A 15211-nucleotide genomic window follows, 5' to 3' on the forward strand; every position below is an offset into this window, starting at 1 on the left:
AAATCAAACAGTAATAATATCTATGTAATATCCATTTATAAAAATTACAGTACTTATGTAATACTCTTCAAACTATTTAATTAGGACCACATAATCCTTTTTCTCAGCATCATATGTTCAAACCAAGATTACTTTATTGGATTCTGGGATCAACCAGTTCTCCAGCTCAAACAGCAAGAATAACAAGATGGCAATAACCATGTTTAAATAATGAGATATTCTGAGATATAACTCTTTCAATCTCTTTGGAATATTTGTCTGTATACAAATTGAACTTCTTGAAAAAATTACATTTTGAACTTTTTGATGATGTTGATGTACCAAGTGTGTGTTTGCCTTTGCATTGTTGGATCTAGATCTGTGCATCTGACCTGGGCTGCATATTCCTGGCTTATTTGCTCAACTGTCTAGTTTTGCACAGAAAGATGAATAATTTTCCATTCAAGTTTCTGGAGCTGGACTTTGAACAAAACCAAAATATTTATAATTTTCCCACAAAATAGGGAAAACACCTCTTAAAGTAAAAGTGTGTCCAAACTGAATTTTGTTTTAAAATAATTGTAAAATTCATGTTAATAGCATGTTCAATTCTCTGCCAATTATTGAGAGCTCCTGGTTAATCTATGGATGCTGTGCAATCCTAATTTGTGGTTAGCAGGGTGTCTCATGGAACTTTGAACACGGAACTAGAGAGGCCCTGCCCTGTGCTCCTTTGCATCTAGTGCTTGTTTCAAGCTGGTTTCATCAGCTGGGGAAAAGACCTAATGGAAAATCGACTAACTATCCGGCCACATGTTAAGATAAACAAAACTGTACAAGGATGGTGAAAATACACTGAATTCTCAAATTTGTCAAGTACTACTCCAAAATACAGAAAAATAACAGGGACTTATCTGAAATGGGTGAAAAATATGTTTATTTCAACTGTAATTTGTTTGTTACATGCATGGGACATTATTACCAGAAGAAACTGTCCCGAATAAAAAGTGCTATTCTGAAATAAAAGGAATTCCACATGACACAGTAAATGAATGTACATTGCCTTGCCTCGCACATCTAACAAACCGACACAAAATAAAAGTATTTGAGAGCTGAGGGCTTGAATACCAAATACAAAACCAAAACACTCACGGACGTGGGAAATCAGAAATCAATATAGAAAGTTGCTGAAACGAAAGGCATTATCAAAGCTTTGCATCTTGCACATGCCAAAACAAATTAGATTGCAACAATTTATACTACCAGACAAAAAGGATGCTGATTGATTAGCAACTTTATTCAAATTGTCAAAGCATTGTCCTGAAGAAAGTTTGCAAAGAACAGGTCCCTGTATGTAAATGTCATCCAGAGCGACTAGCCGAGCCAAAGGGAGAGAAACAAAATTAACATTTCCAATTTAACGTGGCGTGTTAGGGACAAATTATCTAAACTGGTTGTTAGTGTAGCGCAATTGGGCCTCGGTAACATGTCCTTTTTGAGTAAAAATAGTAAATGCTGGGAACACTCAGCAGGTCTGGTAGAATCCATGCATGAATATAAAAATAGCATTTAACGTGGTGGCCCTTTCTCACAAATGCACATAAGTAGTGAACAACCGAAATCTTCTCCAGTGATTACAGAGTTCTGTTGGTTTCTGACCTTTTATTAAGGCCGAATGAATCTTGTAATTCTGCTGGAGGATTGCAGCTTTTTGATTTCTGTTTTACAAATCAAATCCAGTTTGAGCATCCGAGTAGAGCTCTCTTCTTGAGATGCTTCAGGACCTAAATATATGAGCGGAATTATTATTTGAAGCATCAATATGTTAAAGACTTATTTGCTAGAATCATGACTTGTTGGCAAACACGGAAGTCAAGAGTGTGGTGCTGGAAAAGCTCAGCAGACCTGGCAGCATCTGTGCAGATAAATCAGAGTTAACATTTCAGGTTCGATAACCCTTCCTCAGAGCTGATGGTAGCTAGGAAAGTTTCATTGCAGAAGATAGGGTTGGGGGAGGGGTTAAGTGGGAAACGAGTGGGTGAGGTAGAGCCCAAAGAGAGAGAAGAACGGTTGGACAGTCAAATTAGTAGGTAATGATCTGGCTAGGAGAGTGAATAGCCATTAATGGAGCCTGTTCGTGGCTAATCATAGATAGCATGTAATGGCAGCCTGTGTGAAAACAAGGCCTGGTTTGTGGGGACAAGGACATGGGAAAGTTCAGGCCTTGCAATTATTGAACTCAATATTGAGTCAGGAGGGCTGCAGGTCCCCAAGTGGAAAACGAAGTGTTGTTCTTCCAGTTTGTGCTGAGCTTCGCTAGAGCTCGGCAGCAAGCCTGAGACAGAGGTGTTGGCCAGGGAACAGCGTGGTGTTCCATCTCACTGGAGGTGGCGGAAATAGAGGCTGATGATTTTCTGGACCTTACTGACCATACCCCCCAGCATCTACTTGCAGAGGATCATCAGCTATCATTTCCAATAAGATGACACCACCAGACATATATTCCTCTCCCCTCCCTTCCCTGCCTCCCGCAGACACCGCTCCCTCTAGGACACCTTGGTCCACTCTTCCTTCACTCCCAACACCCCACCCCACAGCACATTCCCCTGCTACCACCGAAGGTGTAACACCTGCATATTTACCTTCTCCCGCCTCAGTACCCAGGGGCCCAAACATACCTTCCAGGTGAAGCAGCAATTTACCTGCACAATCTAGTCTACTGCATTCGCTGCTCACAATATGGCATTCTCTACATTGGGGAAACGAAACATAATTTGGGTGACTGCTTTGCAGAACATCTATATTATGCCGCAAGAAAAGACCCTGAGCTTTCACTTACCTGCCACTTTAACACAACACTCTGCTTCTGGCCAACACCTCTGTCTCGGGCTTGCTGCCGAGCTCCAGTGAAGCTCACCACAAGCTGGAAGAACAGCACCTCATTTTCCACTTGGGACTCTGCAGCCCTCCGAACTCAATATTGAGTCCAATAACTCTAGGGCCTGAACTTCCCCATGTCCTGACCTCCTGACCCCCTGTCCCACACACCAGGCCTTGTTATCACATTCCTGATGAAGGGCTTTTGCCCGAAACGTTGATTTGCCTGCTCCTCAGATGCTGCCTGACCTGCTGCTTTTCCAGCACCACACTCTTGACTCTAATCTGCAGTACTCACTTTCCCCTTGTTATCACATAGTCTGCCATTACACACTACCTATTATTAGCTACTAACAATCTCCATTAACGGTTATTCATCCTTTGACTGTCCAAGTGCTCTTCTCTGTCTTTGGGTTCTTTACTCCTTAGCAGCAAACAACACCACCCCACCCCGTCTTCTGTATAAAAACTGAGATTTTCCTCGCTACCATCGGTTCTGAGGAAGGGTCACCGGAGCCGAAACGTTAACTCCCGTTTCTCTGCCCAGATGGTGTCAGACCTGCTGAGCTTTTCCAACAGCTTCGGCTTTTATTTCTGATTTACAGCATTCGCGGTTCTTTCAGTTTTTACGGAATATGAACTAACCGTACAGTTGGCACGATAACTAGTTGAGGGGACATACATGGGCAGAGATGTGTGCGGTGTTGTGCCAGGTGGTAGACACCATAATTTCCATGTGGCAGATTTCCTGCTCTCAAATGCCAATGGTTTCGGCGTTATCTCAACGGAGCCCTGCAAAACCTCGTTAGTGCGCGGCGATGCAGTTTACCGTAAAACGGATTAGTTTCAGAAATATCGTGAAATCTACATGCTTTTTCCAACCAAGTTCGGTTTGAACCGCCTTGGCTGAGAATGGGAGTTTGATAAGAATGAAGCAAGGTGTCAAGAGGACTGTTGTTCGGGGTTGGGTGGGTGAGGGATTGTTACTGGGGAGCAGAGATGAGTATACGCAATGGCAAATAAAGAATACTGCAGCGACTCTCAGAAATACACACGTGGGGTTAAAGTCATGGACACCCGCTGACAATATGAAGATTGACTAAGAAAACTGGATTCTACAAATAACTTGTTTTCAGTTGAATTAATGTCTCGGCATTTCGAACATTTATTGTGGGGAAATTAAATCTCATCCGTCTGCAGGTGAGAGCTCGGGGGCAGAGCACAGGAAGGGCTAGTGCGGTGACGCCAACTCGAGCAGCAAAAGGAGATTGAGCAAGGCATTTCGTGTTCACAACATGACCACCCTGCTTCATTCAGCATTCCCCGGATTCAGACAGTGTACTCACGTCCAGATCCCCAACAAGCATGTTAGCACAAACCCTCAACTTCATCCCGGGGAGTTTCAGGCCAATGTCTGGAAGTTAAAAACATTATTATTGCTGCTACTATTTGGGATTGAGGCAAAGAAAACCCCATTTTGAAAGGTTTTCGGCTACATTTTGAATCACTCTGAAATAAATCATTGCCTAATCTTCTAAACAGTACCTCGGCACATTTAGCAGCATTTTACTTCAGTCCTTCTCTTTCGGCGCCCACCCATCAAATTTAACATGTACGTCTAAAATGGAGTGTAACAAGCTGATGCGAATTCCACTCTCCTTCACGAGTTCACCCCATCACCTTTATTCATTACCAGTAAAGGGTGTTGAGAAGACATGATCTCTCAGCCATATACAGGTATACATAATTACAGTTGCGATCTTTTCGATTTAATGGTTTGTTTGTAATAGTGTTAATTTTGATTCAAGTTTATTTAGTATTAATTTTGTTTCGGGTAAAATTAAAATCGATCAATACGATTCTCCGACGTCTGCGCTTATCCAATTTAAGGGAAAGCTGGAATATGAAATGAGGCTGTGTTTGTCGGGATGAGATGAAGGGCAGGATACTCCTGTGGTTATAAATCCCAGTTAGTTGGGCAAAAATTGTCCGTTTCTGTGTTGGAAACGTCAGGCAACAGCATCCCTGCATCATTCACAATTCTAAAGCTGTCAGGATTGTCGACTCTTTTTCCATTTCCCCGTCAATAAACCAGGTGCAAAAGAGAAGCTGCATCTGCACCAACTTTCACTCTCAATTCGCCAAGGCGCGGCTCGAGTGTTTGGTCTCAACGCAGAGCTTATAGCTGGCGTTCTCTCCTCGCTGAGGCCAGCACCTCCACACAGAGGAGCAGCCGCGTGCGCCTTGGAGCTGACGTTTTGGGCTCATTGCGGAGCTGACGTCATGAGAGGTGTTGGTCCGGTGACGCAGCGCCGCCGCTGAATAACTCGAGTGCTGCAGTCTCCTGGCGCTGAGGAGGAGGAGGCAAAGCTGAGGCACTGGAGCGTAAACGCATAGATTATTATGGCATCGCGGCGAATGGAGACTAAACCGGTGATAACGTGTCTCAAAACACTCCTCATCATCTACAGCTTCGTTTTCTGGGTAAGAGTGATAGATTATTTCGTGTTTTTAATTACTAATTACAAGAGGCCAAGAAAGATAGTATTTGTGTTTTGCTTTGTGGACGAGTGCTTGGTACAAAAATAGAAGATTGAAAAGCAAGAATGCTGGAGCCGCTTGTTGGTTTCTTCACGTTTAACCTTGCCCCCCTCTGTCTGCATGTTTAACACTTGACTAGATTCACAAAATCTTAGGCAGACAATGGCAAGATTAGAAAATAAACCATGTCTTTAATACTGACGCACTGTCGGGCGAGAACACTGCAGCAAAGATGAGAGATCATCAGTCTCACAGAGAACCTCGCCCCCCGCCCCGCAACTTTGTGCTGTTTAAATGATTCATCCACGGAGTAAAGCGAAGATATTTCGATTTAATGTTTATTGTGTAAATGAACATTTTCATTGATCGTGGTCAGCCCTGTCCAGATTCAAGATTCAAAGCAACTTCCATTGGGTTGCCTTCGCACTCTTTTAGATTTATTTATCTCCTTTTTTGTATACAAATATATATTCTACAGTTCGCACATTGAATGAAGCAATCCATACTGCCGCATTGTTGAATAATTCCTGGTGTATTTTTAAATTAATCTTGTCGTGAAGTAATTCTCACAGCGACTTGTTATTTGATTGCAGTATTTTCAACCTGCATGCTACATTTGTAGGTAGATAGTTTTAAAGCAACAGACCTAATTTTTTTTTAGATAGTTACTTTATTTCCCTCAAAGCTGCTTTTCACTGGAGAAACGTTTACTTCATTGCGAAGGATTTATCGTAATCCGACTGAATGTCCCCGGAAAACCGATTTTAATCTTAGTTTAAGACCTGAACATGCAAATAGCAGACCAGTGAATGTTAAATATAGCGTGTTATCATTATACTTAAAGCATGCAGTGTCTGCGTTCTATCTATCACGATGTGGGAAGTTATCAAAGCGACCCCATCTCTAGTGAATGTTGTATTTTTAGCTGTGCAAAAGGATAATGTTTACAGCTTTTGTTGGCCATAAGATTGTAACTTCATGACAGCCAAGTTCAGTAGTTGCCCTATTTAATTGTTAGATTTCACTGATGATTTTACTCCCAAATTTGCTTACATATAGGGCAGTTGGAAATGCTTCTGAAAGGATCATAGCAGTGAGAGATTTTAGATTTAGATTTCATGCCAATCTGTGTTTAGTGTTCTACTGCCATGTGTCCATGTGGAAGAAAAGGAATATACATTTAACTCACTGTGTAAACCATTGTTGTAAATTGTGAATGGGACAGATTTGTAAGTTTTCAGGCCCTCTCATTTACACTAACTTTCATTTATATAACACCTTTGAAACAGTAAAAATATCCCAAAGTACTTCATGAGTATATCAGCAAACAAAATTCAACACCGAACTCCATAACGAGATACTAGGGCCAAAGACTAAAAGCTTGGTCAAACAGGTTGTTTTTTGCAGAATATCAGAAAGATGAAGAGGGAAGTAAAGAAAGACAGAACTGTTTTGGAAGGGAACTCCAGCAATTTGTGGCGAGATGAGCACAGTGATGAAAGCTATGGTTGCACCATACATTATATTTGGAAGACCACAAAAACCTTGGAAGACTGTAGGGCTCGGAGAAGTTACAGACATAGGGAAGGGCAAGGGTGTAGAGAAATTTGAAGACACAGGATGAGAATTTTACAAATGAGGTGTCATTAGAGTGTGTCAATGTAAGTCAGCAAGCACAGGGTTGTTGGGTGAATGGGAGCTGGTCCTGGTTAGGATTTAGGTAGCAGACTTCAGGTGAGCTCAAATTTACAAATCTGCAAGCTGGTAGTTCAACCACTAACAGTAGATATTACCAAGGCTTACAGGATATTTTGACAACAGGTGAACTGGTGCAAGGATGTTGACCGAGATTCTTTTGAGGTGCCGGTAAGATAGGTCAGTCACAGTGTGCACGTGCTAATGAAAGCTGACTTCAGAGCGAAATAGGATGGCAAGTAAAACAATATAGCAATGATCTCTGGTAGTATCTTTGGCCAGGTTTTTTGAAAATTAAGGTAACTGCTCCTTTCTTATCTCAATGCCAATTTTTGGCTGATTATGTTGTGAAATTCTTGGAAGCTTCTACAACAGCGTGTTAAAGGTACTTAAACATTTATTCACGTGATATGGCAATAGCTAGCTAGACCAGCATTTATAGCCCATTCCTCATTTCCTTAGAGGAGATAGTATGATTGTTGACTGCTGCAGTCCACCTTTGGGAGAGGAGGGTTGGTGGTGGTAGGAACACCCATGGTGCTGTTAGGAAAGGAGTTTAACTTAGTGATAGTGAAGAAATGATAATATTGTTCCAAGTCAGAATGGTGTGTGGCTTGGAGGAAAGTTTTCTGGTATAGGTGTTCCCATGCACCAGCCATCCTCATCCTTGGAGAGGTTGTGGGTTTGGAAGGAGTTGTTGGAGGAGCATTGGTGAGTTGCTGCATTGCATTTTGTAGATGGTACACACTACTGCCACAGTGCATCAGTGGTGAAGGGAGTGAATGCTAAAGGTGTTGGTCCGGGCACCAGTCAAGCAGACTGCATTGTCCTGGATGGTGTTGAGCTTCATGGTTGTTTTTGGATTTGCATCCATTTGGGCATGTTGGGATTTTTCCATTCACACTCCTGAATTGTGTCTTGTAGATGGTGGACAGGCATTGTGGAGACAGAAGAAGAGTTACTTAGGAACTTTGGGTATAAGAACTGGAGGAGACTATTCAATCCATTGAACCTTGTGTGCTATTCAATATGATCATGGTCTTTACACTGTTCATTTAACCCTATCTACCAATGGTAATAAGAATTTGGTCAATCTTTACTGTAAACATACTCAAAGACTGAGCTTCCATAGCAACCTGGGATAGAGAATTCCAAATGTTCACAACCATCTGGGTAAAAGACCAGGGTTTGCCCTCATCTTGGACTTAGGTGGCAAACCGATATTTTTAATTGTGTCAACTGGTTCTAGACTCCACAATCTGGGGAAGGATCTTACCTGCTCCAAAATCTCGAACATCTGACCTCCTCTTGTATCCAAGGTATTTATGTGGTGTTAAGAGCGATACTGTGAAACTGTGGATGGTCCATTTCAGTTTCTGGTCAATGGTAACCACAGAATATTGAAGACAGGGAAATTCAGTAATGCTAATGCTACTGAATATCAAGGGAGAATGATTTGATTCACTCGAATTGGAGATAATCGTTGCCTAGCGAGAAAGTTATTTGTCATTTATTAGACCAAGTCTGGATATTTTCCAGATCTTGCTGCATATGGGCACAGGCTGTTTCAGTCTCAGGAGTCAAGAATGGTGCTGAATATTTTGCAACTATCTCCAACTCTGACTTTATGATGGAGGGAAGGTTAAGATGGAGGAATTCATGAAGCAGCTGAAGATGGTTGGGCTTAGACTACCCTGTCAAAGTCCTGCAGTGATGTCTTGGAGCTGAGATAAGACTTTACACATAAGAGCATAAGAAATAGGAACAGGAGTAGGCCATTTGGCCCCTCAAACCTGCTGTGCTATTCAATAGGATCGTGACTGATCTGACATTCCTCACATCCACTTTCCTATCATTTACCCATAACCCTTGATTCCCCTACTGATCAAGAATCTATCTAGCTCAGCCCTAAATGTACATAATGACTCTGCCCGCAAAGCTCTCTGTGGCAAGGTTCCAAAGACCCTCAATTTTCTGAGTGAAGAAATTCTTCCTGTCTCACTCTTAACTTGACACCCCTTAATTCTGAGACTATGCTCTCTGGTCCTAGACTCTTCCATGAGGGAACACATCTTCTCAGTTTTTACCCTGTAAAGCCTCTTAAGAATCCTATAAGTTTCAATGAGATCACCTTTTATTCTTCTAAATTCAAATGGGGAGAGTCCCAACCTGATGACTGGCCTCCAATAATTACAACAATCTTCCTTTTTGCTGGATATCACTTTTATTAGCAAAGAGCTTTTCATATGATTCCCAATCACTCCAGTTTTGCTAAGGCTTATTGATGCCACACTCTGTTAAATGCTGCCTCACCTCAACTCTTTCGATCATGTTTGAATCAAGGCTTTAATGATATAAGGAGTTGTGTAGCCCAGACAGACCTAAACTATAGTGAGCAGATTACTATACAACTATAAGTTGTTGCTATATTTTGGATACTCTTCATCAAGTTGGACTTTATTATAACCTATAATTCTTTGCTTTCTTCTCCAAAATTGGATACCTTGTATTGATTGCAGTATTTAGAATTAGGAAAGGTTAACATAACAGGTACTATACCTTTCGGTACAATTTCCATGGTGGTCATTTTGTATTCACAGTAGATGCATAATGTTGACTTAATATGATGTTTTCTGACATTCATCAAGTCCATGAAAGTAGAGGAAATATGACAATAAAGGAGATGGTGTTCATGGGGTTGGTTTGAAGTGTTTATGAAGCTTGACATCTAACCAATCTATTTAAGAACACTGCAGGGATATTGCAATTACCATTCTGATTATAAAAGCTGAATTAAATCATGAAGGTCTCATAATCAGGATGGTTTCTTACTCAATTAATGGAAATTACCAATAACTTGACCAAGTAGGAAAGAATCCAATCAATTCTTTTCTAGCTACAATAAAGACACTGTGTAGGTTTTGGAAATTGTTAGTTGGTAAGAGAATCAGTTTTAGCATGCTTAGTTGATCAGCTGTTTCATAAATGACCATATATGTAGTTTAATATCTATAAATAACCCTTTCACATCAGAGTGCAAACCTTCAAATCTGCTTTACAGTTTCCAGATACAGCACGTTAAAGCTCTTGAACTAATTTCACATTTTGGCAAGGAAAGCATCTGACTTCAGCCCTAGGAAATTAATTACATAAGATAATGATCATTGATGAGACTTTTTGTAAAATCAGTAAATACTCAGTTCAAAACCAAAACATTGTTTTAAATATATAGCAGGTTTTCCTGTCCTTTGCCATTTTATTTATGCCATTATATAGAGCACATGAGCAAAGCATATAACCTGTATCATATATAAATCATTGGACAATAAGGCGTATGGCATAATTGACAATTCATGCACAAATTGTACTCATTTTCTAAATTGACTTGAATGATTAAATACCTGTTAAAACCCATCTGCATAATAATAAATATAAAATTGTCTATGAGCCAATGCAGACAGGCAGCATGGTAAAATTATATGTTCTTTCTTGCATTATAAAATTTTTTTTTATATAATTAAGAGCAGAAACCTGTTGCAGTTTTATTAATAAAGCTGTAAATTGATTTATCACAAAAATAAGCCCTTCTATTAATAATGTTTAGCCTGGTTAAAATAACTGAAAACTGACTTTTAAAATATTATACAGAAATATTTGGCAGTTTTTCTGCCTGTATGACTAATGTAGTGTTTACATGATACATGAAAATCAACTAGCCACAATACGACATGACCTTCTCTCACTAGTATCCTTACATACAGAGGAGGAAGGACACCACTTCGAATGGGACAATCCATCCATTCTAGGACAAGCCAAACAGAGACACGCATGAGAATTCCAAGAAGCATAGCATTTCAACCGGAACTCTATCAACAAACACATGGAGTTAGACCCCATCTCCCACTCCCTGAGAAAAAGAACAGGAAATGACATCACCACAGGAAATAATGCCACCACAGGAAATGACATCACCAACCCAAAGCAACCCAAACATATAAATAGAAAGCAGGAATTATCAACAGTGCTTCACCTGGAGGCCCTCTGAAGATGTTACCTAGTAGGGTGATGCAACATCGGGAAATGAACCTTCCAGCTCAGCGAGCAAACTTACGTCCAGAACCTCAATCTGAGCTACAAATCTTCTCATAACTCACTGTTTTAAACCATCTCTAAAGATTACAAAAAGTTTATTTGCTCTGAGGGAACTTCTGCTTCAAATTTCTCAATCTTCCTTTTGTCTTTGTTTGGGTGGAACCTAGTGGAAACCCCTCATCACTTACAATAAAATAATAAATGAGCATTTGTTTAAGAAGTCTAAAATTGGTGGATAAACAGAGGAAGAATTCTCCCTGATTCCCATTGACTCCAATTTTGCTCGAACTTCTTGATGCCACACTCGGTCAACTGTCGTCTTGATGTAGTCACAGTCACCTCACCTCTGGAATTCAGCTCTTTTGTCCATGTTTGAACCAAAGTTGTAATGAGGTCAGGAGCTGAGTGGCCCTGGTGGAACAAAAAATGAGCATTAGTGAACAAGTTATTTAGTTGTAAATACCACTTGATAGCACTAGTGACAATCCCTTCTATCAATTTACCGCTGATTGAGAGTAGACTGATCAGACAGTAATTGGCTGGGTTGGATTTGCCCTCCCTTTTGTATACATGGGCACTGGTAAACTTTCCACCTTGTTGATTGATGCCTGTTGTAATTGTACTGGAACAGCTTGGTTAGGGGCTTGGCTATTTCTGGAGCTCATGTCTTCAGTACTACTTCTGTAATGTTGTAAAGATCCAGAGCCTTTGCAGAATCCAGTTCCTTTAGTTGTTTCTTGTTACCACATGGAGTGCATTGAATTAGCTGAAGGCTGGCATCTGTGATGCTGTGGACCTCAGAAGAAGACGCATATGAATCATCAATTCAGAGTTTCTGGCTGAAGAAAGATGCAAATGCTTCACCTTTGTCTTTTATCCTGATGTTCGGGACTTGCCCATCCTGGGAATGGGATATTTGTGAAGCCGCCACCTCCTTAGTTGTTTACTTATCCACTGCAATTCACAACTGGATGTGGCAAGACTGCAGAGATTCAGTCCTCTTAGGTTTGTCTATCACTTGCTGTGTAAGCAAGTAGTCTTGTGTCGTAGCTTAACTGGGTTTAGGTTTGCCTGGTGCTACTCCTGGCATGCCCACCTGCACTTTCCATTGAACCAGGATTGATCCCCTTCCTTCATGGTAATGATAGAGTCGGGGAATCCCTAATCTTTGTTTCACACAAAGGGCTCGGCAGGGCCAGCAAGTGTTGTGTGTGCGCATTTAGGCATGATATAGTGTCATAGAGATGTACAGCATGGAAACAGACCCTTCGGTCCAACCCGGCCATGCCGACCAGATATCCCAACCCAATCTAGTCCCACCTGCCAGCACCCAGCCCATATCTCTTCAAACCCTTCCTATTCATAAACCCATTCAGATGCCTTTTAAATGTTGCAATTGTACCAGCCTCCACCACTTCCTCTGGCAGTTCATTCCACACACGTACCACCCTCTGCGTGAAGACGTTGCCCCTTAGGTCTCTTTTATGTCTTTCCCCTTTCACCTTAAACCTATGCCCTTTAGTTCTGGACTCCCCGACCCCAGGGAAAAGACTTTGTCTATTTATCCTATCCAGGCCCCTCATGATTTTATAAACTTCGATAAGGTCACGCCTCAGCCTCCGACACTCCAGGGAAAACAACCCTAGCCTAGTCAACCACTCCCTTTAGCTCAAATCCTCTTACCCTGGCAACATCCTTGTAAGTCTTTTCTGAACCCTTTCAAGTTTCACAACGTCTTTCCGATAGGAAGGAGACCAGAATTGCACACAATATTCCAACAATGGCCTAATCAATGTCCTGCACAGCAGCAACATGACCTTCCAACTCCTGTACTCAATACTCTGACCAATAAAGGAAAGCATACCAAACGCCTTCTTCACTATCCCATCTACCTGCTACTTCATTTTCAAGGAGCTATGAACCTGCACTCCAAGGTCTCTTTGTTCAGCAATACTCCCTGGGATCTTACCATTAAGTGTATAAGTCCTGCTAAGATTTGCTTTCCCAAAATGCAGCACCTCACATTTATCTAAATTAAACTCCATCTGCCAGTCTTCAGCCCATTGCCCCATCTGATCAAGATCCCGTAGTAATCTGAGGTAACCTTCTTCGCTGTCCACTACACCTCCAATTTTGGTGTCATCTGCAAACTTACTTACTATACCTCTTAAGCTCACATCCAAATCATTTATATAAGTGATGAAAAGTAATGGACCAATCACCAATCCTTATGGCACTCCACTGGTCACAGGCCTCCAGTCTGAAAAGCAACACTCCACCACCACCCTCTGTCTTCTACCTTTTAGCCAGTTCTGTATCCAAATTGGTAGTTCTCCCTGTATTCCATGAGATCTAACCTTGCTAATCAGTCTCCCATGGGGAACCTTGTCGAACGCCTTACTGAAGTCCATATAGATCACATCTACCTCTCTGCCCTCATCAATCCTCTTTGTTACTTCTTCAAAAAACTAAATCAAGTTTGTGGGACATGATTTCCCATGCACAGAGCCATGTTGACTATCCCTAATCAGTCCTTGCCTTTCCAGATACATATACATCCTGTTCCTCCGAATTCCCTCCAACAACTTGCCCACCGTTAACATCGGGCTCACTAGTCTATAGTTCCCTGGCTTGTCCTTACTGCCTTTCTTAAACAGTGGCACCACGTTAGCCAACCTTCAGTCTTCTGGCACCTCACTTGTGACTATCGATAATACAAATATCTCAGTAAGAGGCCTAGCAATCACTTCCCTAGATTGCCACAGAGTTCTAGGGTACAGCTGATCAGGTCCTGAGGATTTATCCACTTTTATGTGTTTCAAGACATCCAGCACTTCCTCCTCTGTAATATGGACATTTTTCAAGATGTCACCATCTATTTCCTTACATTCTATATCTTCCATATCCTTTTCCACACTAAATCCTGATGCAAAATACTCATTTAGTATCTCCCCCAACTCCAGCAGCTCCCCACAAAGGCTGCCCTTGTTGATCTTTGAGGGACCCTATTCTCTCCCTAGTTACCCTTTTGTCCTTAATGTATTTGTAAAAACCCTTTGGATTCTCCTTAACTCTATTTGCCAAAGCTATCTCATGTCCCCTTTTTGCCCTCCTGATTTCTCTTTTAAGTATACTCCTATTGTCTTTATACTCTTCTAAAGATTCACTCGATCCATCCTGTCTATATCTGACATATGCTTCCTTCTTTTTCTTAACCAAACCCTCAATTTCTTTAGTCATCCAGCATTCCCTATATCTACCACCTTCCCTTTCACCCTTACAGGAATATACTTTCTCTGGACTCTTGTTATCTCATTTCTGAAGGCTTCCTGTTTTCTAGCTGTCCCTTTACCTGCAAACATCTGCCCCAAATCAGCTTTTGAAAGTTCTTGCCTAATACTATTAAAATTGGCCTTTCTCCAATTTAGAACGTCAACTTTTAGATCTGGTCTAATCTTTTCCATCACTATTTTAAAACTAATAGAATTATGGTTGCTGGCCCCAAAGTGCTCCCCCACTGACACCTCAGTCACCTGCCCTGCCTTATTCCCCAAGAGTAGGTCAAGTTTTGCACCTTCTCTAGTTGGTACATCCACATACTGAACCAGAAAATTTTCTTGTACACACTTAACAAATTCCTCTCCATCTAAACCCTTAACACAATGGCAATCCCAGTCTATGTTTGGAAAGTTAAAATCCCCGACCATAACCACCCTATTATTCTTACAGATAACTGTGATCTCCTTACAAATGTTTCTCAATTCCCCGCTGATTATTAGGGGGTCTATAATACAATCCTAATAAGATGATCATCCCTTTCTTATTTCTCAGTTCCACCCAAATAACTGCCCTGGATGAATTTCCGGGAATATCCTCCCTCGGTACAGTTGTAATGCTATCTCTTATCAAAAATGCCACTCCCCCTCCTCTTTTGCCTCCCTTTTTGTTCTTCCGGTAGCATTTGTATCCTGGAACATTAAGCTGTCAGTCCTGTCCATCTCTGAGCCATGTTTCTGCAATTGCTATG

The 15211-nt window shown here is 41.3% G+C and overlaps 1 protein-coding gene and 1 long non-coding RNA gene across 2 annotated transcripts in view; one reads left to right on the forward strand and one right to left on the reverse strand.

The window, feature by feature from the left end:
- Positions 1 to 894: 894 nt before the first annotated feature.
- Positions 895 to 5087, reverse strand: LOC122555130. The gene is made up of 2 exons (XR_006313183.1): positions 4203 to 5087; positions 895 to 1763 (listed from the first exon to the last, which is right to left on the reverse strand). It is a non-coding gene; the product is annotated as an uncharacterized LOC122555130 (long non-coding RNA).
- A 96-nt stretch (positions 5088 to 5183) lies between these two features.
- tspan7b (tetraspanin 7b) overlaps positions 5184 to 15211 on the forward strand; it is a 118498-nt gene continuing 108470 nt past the window's right edge. The window contains exon 1 of the mRNA XM_043700834.1: positions 5184 to 5340. Within this exon, the coding sequence (XP_043556769.1) occupies positions 5260 to 5340 (81 nt within the window). The 5' untranslated portion in view covers positions 5184 to 5259. The remainder of the gene's footprint in view (positions 5341 to 15211) is intronic.

The sequence above is a fragment of the Chiloscyllium plagiosum genome, chromosome 12 (assembly GCF_004010195.1).
Source record: "Chiloscyllium plagiosum isolate BGI_BamShark_2017 chromosome 12, ASM401019v2, whole genome shotgun sequence".
Taxonomy (NCBI): Eukaryota; Metazoa; Chordata; class Chondrichthyes; order Orectolobiformes; family Hemiscylliidae; genus Chiloscyllium; species Chiloscyllium plagiosum.